Genomic DNA, 15,604 nt, shown 5'->3' on the forward strand with positions numbered 1-15,604 from the left:
CTATTCTAAAAGATGAAAGACTTAACAGCAACCTCGGTTTATTCAATATATTCCATCAGTGTATGACACTATGGTCTTTTGCTATGAATTCTGTGTCCTATGATCCTATCCCAGCAGCTCCCTGATGAAGGAGCATTGCTCCAAAAGCTTGTACTCCAAATAAACCTGTTGGACTATAACCTGGTGTCATGTGATTTTTAACAGATAAAATGGGCTGAATGGCCTCCTGTGTTGTCACTTCTGTGATTCTGTTTTCATCATCATCCCTGGAATATTGGCTGTTTGAAAATTGAGGAGGTTGCGAGGAGGGAGAGGGGTGGGGAAGCGATACTTTTGGGCGTCTAGACAGTGCCCTGTGTATTCAAGTTGATACCTCGTTTGCCTCAACCTTTGTCGAGCCGACTGCGAGAAGAACATTATGTTCATTTGGCAATCTTCCCATTGAATTTAAAGGATGCGACTACTGAAGGAACATTCCTTTGCACTTGTTTTGCTGATACCCAGTTCAGATCTCACTGTGCTGACATCTGCTTGGTACACGGATTTTTCGATTGACTCTCAGTGATCTTTGCTGTCGAACGTTCACTGCTGAAGTCTGTGGTGGCCCTTTGAAAGATGAGCTTTTAAACACAAAAATAATTCATGGAAAATGGGTGTCATAGCTAGGTCAGCGATACCCATCTCTAACTGCTCTCTGAACAAGTGGCACAGAGCTGCTTTCCTGATCCACCTAAAGCTGGAAGGAGACCCACATTGCAGAGAGGATTTGGACACAGCAACACTGAAGGAACAGTGATATATTTCCAAGACAAGCTGGTAATTGGTTGGAAGGGGGACTTGCAGATAGTGGAGTTCCCATATATCTGCTGACCTTGTCTTTCTAGACAGCAGACGTCAGGGGTTTACAAGCTGCTGTCAAATTAAATAGGAACAGAACTAAACATTTCAGCCTCTTGAGCCTGTTCTACATTCAATAAGATCACGGCTGATCTGTTTGTGTTTCAAATTCCACATTCCCAATAAGCTTAGTTTTTTTTTGATGCAATGAAATCAAGTTGTTCCTGCCTTAAGAATATTCCACCACCCTGCCTCCACCGCCCTGCCTCCATCGCCCTGCCTCCACCGCCCTGCCTCCACCGCCCTGCCTCCACCGCCCTGCCTCCATCGCCCTGCCTCCATCGCCCTGCCTCCATCGCCCTGCCTCCATCGCCCTGCCTCCACCGCCCTGCCTCCACCGCCCTGCCTCCACCGCCCTGCCTCCATCGCCCTGCCTCCACCACCCTGCCTCCATCACCTTATGAGGCTCTCACAATAAAACATATCCTCAAAAGGTGAACAACTAATTATAGAAGTATCTTTAGTTCTGGACAGACCCACAACAAGAAAACATCATTTTCACATCAACTTTCTAAAGACCATTCAGGATCTTATACACTTTAACTGAGTCACTGCTCACTCTTCTGAACTGCAATCAGAGACAGTGCCAGGGTCCTTACATATGATGCTAAAAAGATTAATGAGGTTTTCGGAACTTTTACTCTGAATTGTATCGGTCTGAAGGTTGCGAAGACAGGAAGGCTAAAATGGAGACTTTTTTAAGAAAATGGACCTCCCAGGGGTAACCTTGGAACAGGCCTCTCTCCCCTTAATGCCCCCTTGACAGTTCAGGAAATACAGGAGGCAACTAAGCAACTTCAGAGTGGGAAAGCGCCTGGCCCTGATGGTCTCCCGGGTGAGTTTTATAAGGAGTTTATAGGAATTCTGTCAGGGCTGATGTTGGAGATGCACAATCACTCCTATATGCATGACTGCCTACCACCATTTTTGAGAGAAGCTAATATTTCCTTAATTCTTAAGAAGGAGGAAGTTCCTGAGGATTGTGCCTCGTACAGGCCCATCTCTATTAAATTCTGAATTCAAGATCCTGGTGCTGAGATTGGAAAGGGTGTTGTCCCATATTATTAAAGAGGACCAGACCGGCTTTATAAGGGGCCATAAGTCCTCTAATAATATTAGAAGGTTGCTGAATGTGGTCCAAGTTTGTCAGCAATGATCGATTCAGGGGTTGGTGATTTCCTTAGATGTAGAGAAAACATTTGACCAGGTGCAATGACCGTATTTTTTTTATGTCTTAGAACAGTTTGGGTTGAGCGGGGTCTTTGCCAGGTGGGTGGAGGTTTTATCTCACCACCCTCTGGCCGCGGTCATCATCAACGGGGTGAAGTCTGGGAATTTTATGATTGGTCGGGGTAGTCGGTAAGGCTGCCCCCTCTCACCGTTGTTGTTTATGTTGGTGATAGAGCTGCTGGCAGAGGCTATTCGTCAGAACGCCCACATAGCCGCTCCGGAAGTGGGATCGAGGTCACACAAGATTACACTGTAGGCGGATGATGTCCTTCTGTTTTTATCGAACCCGATCACCTCCGTACCCCATTTGACACAATGTATCAATTCATTTGGGGCTATTTCAGGAAATAAGATTAACTTTGCAGAATCGGAGGCTCTGCCTTTGGGGGAACCTCAAGGATGTGTCAGAAGTTGAAGGTGGCCCTAAGTTCCCTTTTAAGTGGTCACGGGCAGGGTTCCGATACCTAGGCATTTTTATTACCCCCAAGTTTGATCTGTTATTTCAGACTAACTTTGCTCACTTGCTCGACAATATTAGGCGAGATCTCCAGAGATGGGAGGCTCTTCCAATTTCATGGCTGGGCCGAATGTCTCTCATTAAGGTGAATGTTCTTCCTCGTTTGCTTTATCCCATGCGTATGCTCCCTATACAGTTTCCCAGGTCAACTCTGCGGAAGCTTATGTGGTGGTTTGGTTCCTTCGTCTGGCATTGTGGGCGGCCCCTCATCAAACTTATTCAATTGCAGTTGCCTCAAGGAGGGGGAGGAGTTGATTTCCCAGACATCAGAAGGTATCAGTTGAGTTCCCTGCTGTCCTTTGTCTGTGATTGGGAGGTAACGATCCAAACTCAATATGGCTGGATATTGAGGCCTCCCAAGCAAAGTGCCCTCTTATTAACCTGTTGCTCATGGATAAGATGAGGACAGTTATGGACCACTGCTGGAACCCCATTGTCATTGGTACAGTCAAGACATGGAGGGCGATGTGTCAGAGTGAGGGTTGTTTATCCAAGACTTCGCCACTTACACCTACAGTCAGCATGCCAGGGTTCCGACCAGGGGTGATGGACTTGGGGTTCAAACTATGGCAGCGAGAGGAGTTTCTAGTTTGGGAGACTTGTTTGAGGGGGAGGTTACGATGTCTTTTGAGCAACTGAGCCGCAAATACGGGTTGCCCAGCAGAGACCTTTTCCGTTTTTTTCAGGTTAGGGATTTCATCCAGAAGAAGATTACATTTCTCACGAAGCCCTATCAGCCCGATACAGAGAGGCTGCTGCTACGTTCCACAAACACCCTTTCGGTTAGTGCCCTCTATCGCCTGCTAGTGTGGCAGGGCCTGGCAGGATATTAACCGGTTATGTGAGGTCTGGGAGCAAGAGCTGAGAGTGAGATCTCTTCTGAAACACGGGAGAACATATGGGAGAATGCTCGAAAGATCTCAATTTGTAATAGGACATGCGCTACGCAGTTAAAAGTTCTGCACAGGGTTCATCTGGCACCAGAACGTCTGGTGAAGTTTAAAAAAGGGGCATCTTCAATGTGCCCCAAATGTAAAATAAGTGTCGGTACTCTTACCCATTGCTTCTGGACATAACACAGGCTCCCTGTGTATTGGGGCGGCATTGAAGGGCGATATAGGGAGGGTATAGAGGATTGAAGTCAAAGTAGACCCGATATCTCTCCTCTTAGGTCTACCGAATTTACCATCTTTAGACGGGTATGGGAAGAAACTATTCAATATTCTTGCGTATTGTGCGGGGAAGAATATTCTGATGAACTGGGTATCTGAGAACCCGCCAGGCTTGCTGGGACGGCAGACATTAATTATGGAGCACATTCCCTTGTACTTTTTTACAAACATGGTACACCAAACAAAAGACAATTTTGATAAGACACAGCAGCCCTACTTGAGTTATTTGGATATAGATTTGTCAGTTATCTTAACTAGAGCATTTGTTTAACCAGGATGGTTAGGTATGTCGAGCCCTGGGCCCTGGAGGGGGTCTCCCGAGTTAATACGGGTATGTATACAATGCTCCTGTTCCTTTGTTTGGGGGCCTTGCGCTGAGCATAGCTGTTCTGTATTTTGTATTTTTTTTGGTTTTCTTTTGCTTTTCTTTCTTTTTTTTGATGTTGCTTTGCACAGTGTTAGGGTTTGCTTTGTATTATAGAGTAGGTTACTAGTTAGTAGATAGTAGTTGTATTGTAATTTGTGTTTTTTTTCTTTTTATTGTGATTGTCTTTTTAAATAATTTTATATGTTTGTAAAGTTAAAAAAATTGCTAATAAATATATTTACAAAAAAAATGGCTCCGCCATTCAATGATGGCTGATAAATCTCTCAACCCATTCTCCTGCTTTCCCCCTGTAACTCTTGATCCCCCTTACAATCAAGAACCTATCTATCTCCACCTTAAATATACACAATGACCTGGCCACCCAGCCTTTTGTGGCAGTAAATTCCATAGATCAATACAGAACTCTAGCTCTGTACTTATAGAGTCATAGTCATACCACACGAAAACAGACCCTTGGTCCAACTCATCTGCGCTGAACACACATCCCAATCTGACCTAGTTCCACTTGGCCCACATCCTTTTGAACCCTATTCATAAACCCATCCAGATGTCTTTTAAATGTTGTAATTGCACTAGCCTCCTCCACTTCCTCTGGCAGCTTGTTCCATACACAACCATACTCTGCGTGAAAAAGATACACCTCAGGTCCTTTTTAAATCTTTCCCTTCTCACCTTAAACCTATACCCTCTAGCTTTGGACGCCCCCACCCCAGGGAAAAGACCTTGGCTGTTTACCCTATCCATGCCTCGCTTGATGTATTAAACCTCCACAAGGTCACCCCTCAGCCTCCGACACTTCAGAAACTAAAATCCCTAGCCTATTTAACTTCTCCCTCTCGCTCCCAGTCCCGGCAACATCCTTGTAAATCATTTTCTCACCCACGCAAGTTTAACAACATCCTTCCTACAGAAGTATGCAGTATTCAATAAAGGGCCACACAAATGACATCCTAACTGCTGTATTTAATGCACTGACCAATGAAGGCAAGCATACCAAATGCTTTCTTCATTACCCTACCTACCTGTTACTCCATTTTCAAGCAACTATGCTCCTGCATCCTCAGGCGTCTTTGTTTGGGAACAGTTCCCACTGCCCTACCATTAACTGTATTAGTATTACTCTGGTTTGCTTTACCAAAATTCAACACTTCACTTTAATCTGAATTAAACTTCACGTGCCACTCCCTGGCCTGTTGGCCTATCGAATCAAGGTGCTGTTTTACTCTGAGATAACCGCCTTCGCTCTCCACTACACTACCAATTTTGGTGTAACCAGCAAATAACCATCCCTCCTGCAGTCACATTCAAATTATTTCAATAAATGTTGATAAGTAGTGGACCTAGCACCAATCCTCGCGACACACCACTGGTCACGGGCCTCCAGTCTGAAAAGCAACTCTCAACCACCCTGTTGCCTACCTTCAAGCCAATTTTGTATCCAACTGGCAAGCTCCCCTTGAATCCCATATGATCTAACCAATTGAAAACCAAAATCAAAGACTGATCAAGTACTTGCCAGTCTGTCCAGTTTGCCTTCCGTAGTTGTGACACCTTATTCATCAGGATTAAGACATGCCTCACCCAACATGAGCTTCACAATATCTCTGTCAAGTCAAGAAAACCGATTAAAAGCCAAGGTCAGAAAGCTGGTTCCTTTATGACTGTTTCAGGCTATTCCAAATGCACATATTGACCCAGATTTGTATTGAAAGGTTACACTATTGGACTTACACCCAACCAGAAACAGGTCCATCTTTCTCACTGGCTTCAATTCTGTTCCTTGTTGAGTGTTGAGATTTAATGCAAAACATTTGACTTTACTCAGTTAAACATTATTTTCAAAACAAAGGAGCATTCTCCCAACCCAGCTGCACCCACCTTTAAATCACCTGGAAACTTGCAGATTGCTCCTCTCCTCCATCCCCACCACCACCATCATTACCTCAATTATCAAAAGAAACGGTAAACAAAAATGATCCCATTGCTGATCCTGGACAGACACAATGGTAACCAATCCCGAAATTCATTGATAAATGCTCAAGTTCAATCAATTCTTAAACTGCTACAGTAGATTGCCATGAATACCACAGCACTCTATTGTTGGTATAATATTTTGCAAGTCATCTCATCAAAAGCTTTAGGTGAGGCTCTTACCTGAGGGAAATCGCCTGTGTTTCTGAAGGGAAGAGGAATCTACAAATGTTTTCTTGCAATCATCACACCTGTATGGCTTCTCTCCAGTGTGGCGGCGAAGGTGTACTTTTAGGTGCGTACTACGGTGAAATGTTTTGACACAGAAAGTACATGCATAAGGGCGTTCACCTGTGTGAGTTCGACGATGATCATTTAAGTTGGACTTTTCTGCAAACCCTCTACCACATTCATCACAAACATATGGCTTTTCTCCAGTGTGTGTGCGTCTGTGCATTGTTAACTGTGCTTTGCGCAAAAATCGCCTCCCACAGTATTCACATTTAAAGCAATTCCTTCCGGCAGAAATAATGTCATTGCTTAACGATGCAACCTCCTTTAATGTCTTACCAACACTCAAAGATCTCACACAAGAGGTGGCTTTGTTTTCAGTTTTGTAGTTTATGCAATTCACTGGAGCGTGGGAAGCACTAGTTTTTCTCTCGTTAAGTGGCCAGTCATGCATCAGTGACAAAGCATGACCTAATAAACAGGCTGCTGCACAGCCATCGTTGTAGTCGGGATGTGGTGTGAAATTCTCAGAGTGATGATAGCCTCCACCTCCACAGTACGTTGCTTCAATAGGGTCCACTTCAGGAAGTGTGCAGATTGACCCTATAATAATTTGAAAGACACAAAGTTCTGATGCAGCTTGAAACCGGATAAGACATGACACAATGCAAAGCAAGATGACAGTCACCTCAGTGCAGTGATGACCCTTGCACCACAGATAAAGATGCTGTAGTTTCACAGCAAGGTAATTTAGAGGCTGGTTCAAGACAAACTCCAGAACTGTGCACAGGCTAGAGTGTATCATCCCCAGCCAAAACGACATGCAAGTTTAAATTTTAAGGCTAATTTGAAGATTTCAGTTTGTCACAGTATTCCCTAAAGGGAGTTATTTGTTCAGTTTTGACTCATTTGTTTCCAAAATAGTAATATCCACGGTTCAACAGCAAGGGAACACTGGATGGTCAGTGCTGCCAATGGGGTATCAAGCCAAAGGCAGGCTTGTCTGGCAGCTGGATAAGACCCTGCTGCACCATTCAGGGAAGCCTCAGAGTCTCTTGGCCAAACTCTATTCCTCAACCAATGCCTCAGATTCATGACTGAGCCCATTGATTCCCAGATATTTTCCCATTGTGACCTCACTTTAATGCTTGCAAGGTGTCGAGGACTCAGACCAGAGACTGTGGTCAGGGAGAGATGGTGGGGAGGCTGTTTAAACTCCAATAAAAAGCACCAATCTTCGTGTTGCGTTCTTGGGACGGGATTCAGGTCAGTGAAAATCAAGCAGTCAGGCCAGTCCCAGTCTTTACAAAGCCGCATGGTTTAATGGAGCTGCTAGCTCCATTGCAACCTTGGCTGTACTGGAGTTCATAACCCCCAGAATTCTGAATGGCGACCCTGAGTGGAGCTTGTGATCCCAAGCCTGGAAAGCCCTGACTGTGTGACTCGGAAAGATCCAGAGACAGTGCAGACAAGCTGCACGTTAGCACCACGTGATAAAAGTGACTTCAAACGTAGTTCATTGGCTGTGACACGTTCAGGAATATCCTGAGGATTGGAAATCTGTAATTGAAGTACAAACCTTCCTTCAGATCTTCATTAGGTGGGTAACTGATCAAAGAAGGAAATCTAGAATGATCAAAACATTCTTACCCTCCCTTTAACTTTGTTCCTAGTGAAGGATCTCATTTTACATCTTATGCCTTCAGCAAGGTCACCCCCAACCCTGTAGGTGCCTTCAAAATGTATTTGTAATGCTAACTTTGTTGTTTAAATATAATCTGTTCTTGAAAGTATCACAGATATACGATTACTTTTTGTGAATACACAGCTCCCCAACATGGGATTTTTACAGTGGTGATGCCACACTGTCAGTTAATTCAATGTCACAACAAACTGGTAAACTTACACAAGTACTGAACAGACGAGAAAGACAAATCTTGGGTGTCTGTGAAATAAAATGTAATCAAAGAAATTAGATTGAGATAGAAGGAAGCATCAATTGGAAGGCTACCCTGCTCAACTCCACCTTCTCAAGGGGCCATTAGGGAAGGGGCAGTTGCTGCTCAGCCTGCCAGCAATACCTACACACTGGACATAGGTTACAGACAGATATTGGGGCGTGAACTACTGTGGTCTGGTGTTTACAGCTGATGCAAGATAAAACTAGCTAGACAACCGTAACATAATTGTTCCTAATGTGTGACACGCTCAAATGTTTTTCTAATCAAATTAAAGCACTTGCTTTGAAATTAAACGATCACATGCAGCCGCACGGTGGTTCAGTGGTTAGCACCGCTGCCTCACAGCGCCAGGGAACCAGGTTCGATTCCAGCCTGTGTATGGAGTTTGCACATTCTCCCTGTGTCTGCGTGGGTTTCCTCCCACAGTCCAAAGATGTGCAGGTCAGGTGAACTGGCCATGCTAAATTGTCCATAGTGTTCAGCGATGTGTAGGTAAATATAGGATAATAGGGTAGGGTAATGGATCTGGGTGGATTACTCTTCAGAGGGTCAGTGTGGACTTGTTGGGCCAAAGGGCTGTTTCCACACTGTAGGGATTCTATTCTATGGATTCTACATATGATTGCATGTGAACATGGATTTGTAAAATAATGTAATCATAACATTTAAAAGTCATCTGGATGGCTACATGAATAGGAAAGGATTAGAGGAATATGGCCAAATGCTGGCAAATGGGACTAGATTAGGTTGGGATATCTGGTCAGCATGGACAGTCTGATTCCATGCTATACACCTCTACGACTATCCACTTGTGATGAACCTCCTCCAGTTCTATGGTTCTAATTTAACCTCTAAATCACACGAGGAGGCATGTATTTTAAAAAGACTCTAAAACTTTGGGTGTTAGAGATGCTGCACATTAACTCCACTTTCATCTGATCATTATTCATGTTTCTATTTGAGCGGTAAAGTGTTTTGAGATGACCTGATGCCATGAGAAATGCTGTAAAAGCACAAGCTCTTTATTTCTTTTGAAGGACCTGGCACTACAGGCATCATTCTCCTTGGGATGGCGTCACAGTGGTAATATTATTGGCCTTGAAAATGAGATCCAACTATTGCTCTACGGACAGATGGAATTTAAACTCAGTTAACAAATAAATCTGGAATTAAAAGCTGATCTCACGTGATTGCGACTATGAAACTACATCTAAGCTGCACCACTGAACTAACTTTTAATCAGTGCAGGGATCTAGGTAGAGACACATAAGAGAGTTGATGGAAGTGAACATTAACAATACAAATTGTTGTAAAAAACCTTTGGTTCACTAAATAAAAACTGAAATAACTGCGTATGCTGTAAAATCAAAAACAAAAACAGAAGCTGTGAAGAGAAATCAAACTTAATGTTTTGAGTCCCGTGACCCATCCTCATAACTGAGGAAGGTCACTAGACCCAAAACGTTAACTTTGACTTCTCTTCACAGATGCTGCCAGATTTGCTGAGCTTTTCCAGCAACTTCTGTTCTTGTACCTTTGGTTCAGTATTGCCCTTTCGGGAAGGAGATCGGCTGTCCCTACCTGGTCTGGCCTATACGTGACTCCAGACCCACAGCAATGTGGTCGACTCTTAACTACCCATGGCAATGGTTTACTAAGCAACTCATGTAGAAAACTGCCTCTGAAAAGTCAAGGAAAATATTTTTGCCCATGCCAACATTTTATTCCCTCCCGATTTCAAAGATTCATATCCAGCTTTATATCCCAAGACTTTGATAACATCATTGGGAACCTCCTATTACTAATATCTACAGCGTTTTTTTTGAAAGATTACACTGTTACCTCTGCAAAGCTTTTGGTTTTCCATGTTATTGCCTTGGATAAACTGCAAATCTCCACTGGCATTTGCATTATAATTTTGACCGAGTTCATTCATTGGCGTAATTAGGTGTGTTGTTGTTGATTCCACCTGGTCAGCTTTCCAGCAAGCTAATTAACATAATAAAAGCAAGTTAAGCATTAGAAGCTACAAGCATGGTATAAACAGATGACTCTCAAAAGTTAATTGAGTTGAACAGGAATTGAACTTATCAGTGTGGTTTCATGCACAGGTGTGATATGGGTCAAGCCCAGGCAGGTGGGACTAGTTTGGTTTGGGAACATGGCTGGCATTGACTGGTTGGACTGAAGGGTCTGTTTCTGTGTTGTATGACTCTACGACACAGTACACTTAAAATACTTTAATAGCATAAACAACCTGCACCCTGGAATGAGAAATAATAACTTTTAATCAGAACAACACTCAAAATATATACACTTGTAATTATGTAAAATATGTAATCTCTCTTACAACAGAGATTACGCTTCAGATCTACTTAGTTGCTGTGTTGCACCCTAAGGCCTGGAGTATTGTGTGCAGTTTTGGTCTCCTTCCTTAAGAAAAGATATACCTGCCATAGAGGGAGTGCAATGAATGTTCCCAATCCCTGGGAAGGCAAGAGATTGAGTGAATTGGCTGCATTCACTGAAGTTTCGAGGAATGAGAGGAGATCACACTTAATGTTATACAATTCTGACAGGGCTGGCTGGATTGGATGCAGGGATGTTCCAGGACATGGTCTCCTGATATGTAGAGAGAGGCACACATGCACACAATATATACACAGACAGACAATGACAAGGTAATTCCAGGTAATTAAGAATGTCAACACATAAATACAAACAATGTGAGTAGAGTGGCACCAGGTTTAATAAAATATTCTGTTTAGCCTGGTGCCACTACTCACACTGCTTGTTGACATTCTTAACTACCTGGAATTATCTTGCCAGTGTCTGTCTGTGTATATATTCTGTGCCCGTGCACCTCTCTCTACTTCACTGGGCTAATGGTCGGATACTTGGTAGTGTGAATGAGCAGAGGGATCTTGGTGTCCATGTACACAGATCTCTCAAAGTTGCCACCCAGGTAAATAGTGCCGTGAAGAAGGCATATGGTGTACTGGCTTTTATTGGTAGAGGAGAAAGTGAGGATTGCAGATGCTGGAGATCAGAGCTGAAAATGTGTTGCTGGAAAAGCGCAGCAGGTCAGACAGCATCCAAGGAGCAGGAAAATCGACGTTTCGGGCATGAGCCTTTCTTCAAGAATTCCTGAAGAAGGGCTCATGCCCGAAAGTCGATTCTCCTGCTCCTTGGATGCTGTCTGACCTGCTGCGTTTTTCCAGCAACACATTTTCAGCTTTATTGGTAGAGGAATTGAGTTCCGAAGTCCTGAGGTCATGTTGCAGTTGTATAAGACTCTGGTGTGGCCACATCTGGAGTATTGTGTGCAGATTTGGTCGCCATACTATAAGAAGGGTGTGGAGGCACTGGAACGGGTGCAGAGGTTTACCAGGATGTTGCTTGGTATGGTAGGAAGATCGTATGAGGAAAGGTTGAGGCACTTGGGGCTGTTCTCATTGGAGAAAAGAAGGTTTAGAGGTGACTTGATAGAGGTGTACAAGATGATTAGGAGTTTAGATAGGGTTGACCATGAGAACCTTTTTCCACGTATGGAGTCAGCCATTAAGAGGGGGCATAGCTTTAAATTAAGGGGAGGTAGGTATAGGACAGATGTTAGGGGTAGATTCTTTACTCAGCGAGTCGTGAGTTCATGGAATGCCCAGCCAGTAGCAGTGGTGGACTCTTCCTCTTAATGGGCATTTAAACGGGCATTGGATAGGCATATGGAGGATAGTGGGCTAGTTTAGGTTAGGTGGGCTTGGGTCGGTGCAACATCGAGGGCCAAAGGGCCTGTACTGTGCTGTATTTTTCTATGTTCACCTGACAAAGGCTTGTGATTTCAAATAAAGCTGTTGACCTATAACCTGGTGTTGCATGTCTTCCGATTTTGTCCACTCCAGTCCAACACCAGCATCTCCACATTTTGGACTGAGATGAGTAGGCATTTCTTCAGTCAGATGGTGGTGATCCTGTGGAACAGTCTCCCACAGAGAGCTGTGGAGGCCAAGTCACTGAGTCTAAAGGAGAAATGTATTTCTGGAAGGTGAAGGTATAGAGAGAAAAAATGGGTGTATGGTGTTGAGATAGAAGATCAGTCACAGTTATGTTAGATTAGATTAGATTACTTACAGTGTGGAAACAGGCCCTTCGGCCCAACGAGTCCACACCGACCCGCCGAAGCGTAACCCACCCATAAATGGTGGAACAAGCAGGATGGGCCAAGTGGCTTACTAGTGCTCCTATTTTCTATGTATCTATGAAAGAAGATACTTAAATGCGAGTAATTTTGCCAATGATTTTAGCTCATGGCCTATACTCGCAGTGTGTGTGAGCTCAACATGATCAGCCACTGGGTGAAATGGTGAGTATTCTGGATGCTCAGGAGTGACATATCAAGGATCAGAATTCCAATCAATGTCTTGCACTGTCAAGTGGAGTGACATGGTCCCGTGTTTATGCTTTCTGACAACAGCTAGCTGTGATTTAAGTCATCATGAGCAGTTGTATAGTGGAAGCTGGAGTGCTGAAGGGAAAAAACAGTCTTGCAGAACCAAACGCTCTGTTCTTTTTGGTTTCAATTTTTGACTCTTCCACTTGCTGGGGATGATAGCCTTAAGGTTAGTGACCAGTCAAGCAGCTCGGAGTCGTGAGTGTGGTGCTGGAAAAGCACAGCCGGTCAGGCAGCATCCAAGGAGCAGGAGAATTGATGTTTCGGGCGTAAGCCCTTCATGAGGAATGAGTTGATTTCTGATGAAGAGCTAATGCCTGAAACGCTGATTTTCCTGCTGTGCCTTACCAGCACCTCACTCTCGATTCTGACCTCCAGCATCTACAGTCCTCACTTTCTCCAAGCAGCTAGGACCGAACTATAAGCATTGGCCACAGGCCAGGCACATTCTGAGAAAAGAATCAGTTAGAACTGTGACCCTCCCTATCAGAGAAGTTACTTTAAGAGCTCAAATTCCACCACAGGGTTTTTTTTAATTTGAAGTCAACGTGGACTAAAAACAAATTAACCAGGAAAGTATGCAGATTACTCTAAAACTTAACTTGTTCAGTAATAATGGTCAGTGAAGTGAGCTTTCCTTGTCTGACCTACATAATTGAAATCCCCTCTGAAGTAACCCAGTGAGCTCAGCTGTACTACTGCATGACAAAGACCAGATGATAACTAGAAATGGATTTGTTCCAAATGGGTATCTGACTGTCGCTTGGTCAAAAAAAACCCCTGAAACTCTCCTTTATCAATAAACTAAACACATTTTTATTTAACTTTGCCAAGCCTTCAAACAACTTGCAGAAATATAACGATTAGACTTGATGATTGCTACATTTCAAAACATTAGCAGTGGCAGAAGGTGTTTGAGATAGATAGGTTTTTAATCAGTAAGAGAATCAAATTTATGAGGAAAAGACAGGAAAATGCAGTTGAGGATGTGAAATCAGCCGTGATCTCATTGAATGGCAGAACAGAGATGAGAGGCTGAAAGGCTTACTTCTGCTCTTACATCTTATGGTCTTACGGACTTAATTTGAAACAATGCTCGAAATGCAACATCTTACCTGAAGGGAACCGCCTGTGCTTCTGAAGAGACGATGAATCTACAAAGGTCTGATGGCATTTGTCACATTTATAGGGTTTCTCTCCAGTGTGACGACGGAGATGCACCTTCAGATGGGAGCTGCGGTAAAATGCTTTGCCACAAAAGCGGCAGGGGTAAGGGCGTACGCCGGTGTGGGTTCGGCGATGTTCCTTGAGGTTCCATTTCTCCGCAAATGCCCTTCCACACTCCTCGCATGCAAAGGGCTTCTCACCCGTGTGTGTGCGGAGGTGCATCGTTAAATGCTCTTTACGAATAAATCTCCTTTCACAATATTCACAGCTAAAACGCTTCTCTTTGTTACAGATCGGTGAGCTGGGATTCAACGTCCTTCTATTCTTATCACCGAGTCTAATTTGTGCTTTGGTGCTCTCCAAGTTCAACAGGTGCTCAAAGGTGCATGGTTCATCTTGGGAGAGATTACTGTCTAGCTGTTGTAAACCATTGACCAAACTATCACCAGGTATACTCCACCTTTCAGGTTCAAGCTGAGAGTTTGGAAGTTCACAGCATCTATTACCTGGAAGAACTCCATTAACTGAACCTGGGAACAAAAATAAACAAAAAGTAATTGATAATCCCAAATGTAGCAGTGAACTAAATTAAAAAATTAGTTATTCTTAAATTGGGATAGTTTAAAACAGTCGGTCCCAGTTTTTGGTTAAGGGGTAACAGATTTAAAACAGAAAAGAGGACAAATTACTTCTCAAAATCTGTGGAATTCACTCCCCAGAGTGTGGTGGTGCTGGGACACTGAATAAACTTGAGGAGGAGATAGACATATTTTAAACATTAGTGGATTTAACGGTTAGGAGGATTCGGGGAGGTACCTTGCATTGTTATTCACAAAGGAGAGGGAGAAGGACATGTTGGATGGTGAGTCGATGCTAATATCCAAGGGCATGTCAATATCGAAAAGCAGGCCATGTTCATGTTTCATCCTGGTAAACCATTTCTCAATCCTCTCCAAATCCTCCACATCCTTCTGGTAGCAGGGCAACCAAAACTGTACACAATATGCCAAACGTGGCTTAACTAAAGTTCCATACAACTGCAACATGAGTTGTAGTCATTTTTTACACTCTATGCCCTGACCAATGAAGGCAAGCATGTCACTTGCCTTCTTAACCACTTGTGTTCTCACTTTCAGGAATGGTAGATCTGAATGTCAAGATGCTTTTAAATGTTGATGCTACTAAGAGTTCTGTCATTTACTGCATACTCCCCTCCTGTATTAGATCTCTCAAAAAGCACCACCTTGCCTAAATTACACCTTCTCTTTCTCTGCCCAAATCTCCAGCCTATCTATATGCTACTGTGTTCTCTGGCAAACCTCCTCACCATCACAGCTTTCCCGGTCTTTGCATCAGGCTACCTATATTGTATATCACACATCATAGTACAGTCCCAGTTAAAGGGCTGCAAGATGGCGCAGTGATTAGCACTGCTGCCTCACATTGCCAGGTACCTGGGTTCGATACCAACCTCGGGTGACTGCCTGTGTGGAGTGTGCACATTCTCCCCCTGTCTGCATGGGTTTCTGCTGGGTCGTCCTTCAACGATGTCCCTACCACTAATGTAAGACTTATTGGTCGATACAGTCAACTCTACTATAATGTGTGTTTCTTAAACCCGAA

At 43.7% G+C, this 15,604-nt stretch overlaps 1 protein-coding gene across 1 annotated transcript in view; it reads right to left on the reverse strand.

Moving 5' to 3' along the window:
• Positions 1 to 15,604, reverse strand: part of LOC132824511 (zinc finger protein 420-like) — a 53,771-nt gene that overhangs the window by 6,332 nt on the left and 31,835 nt on the right. The window contains exons 9-11 of the mRNA XM_060839110.1: positions 13,930 to 14,511; positions 10,210 to 10,356; positions 6,359 to 7,009 (exon numbers count right to left, since the gene is read on the reverse strand). Of these exons, the coding sequence (XP_060695093.1) occupies positions 6,359 to 7,009; positions 10,210 to 10,356; positions 13,930 to 14,511 (1,380 nt within the window). The remainder of the gene's footprint in view (positions 1 to 6,358; positions 7,010 to 10,209; positions 10,357 to 13,929; positions 14,512 to 15,604) is intronic.

The sequence above is a fragment of the Hemiscyllium ocellatum genome, chromosome 18, assembly GCF_020745735.1.
Source record: "Hemiscyllium ocellatum isolate sHemOce1 chromosome 18, sHemOce1.pat.X.cur, whole genome shotgun sequence".
Taxonomy (NCBI): Eukaryota; Metazoa; Chordata; class Chondrichthyes; order Orectolobiformes; family Hemiscylliidae; genus Hemiscyllium; species Hemiscyllium ocellatum.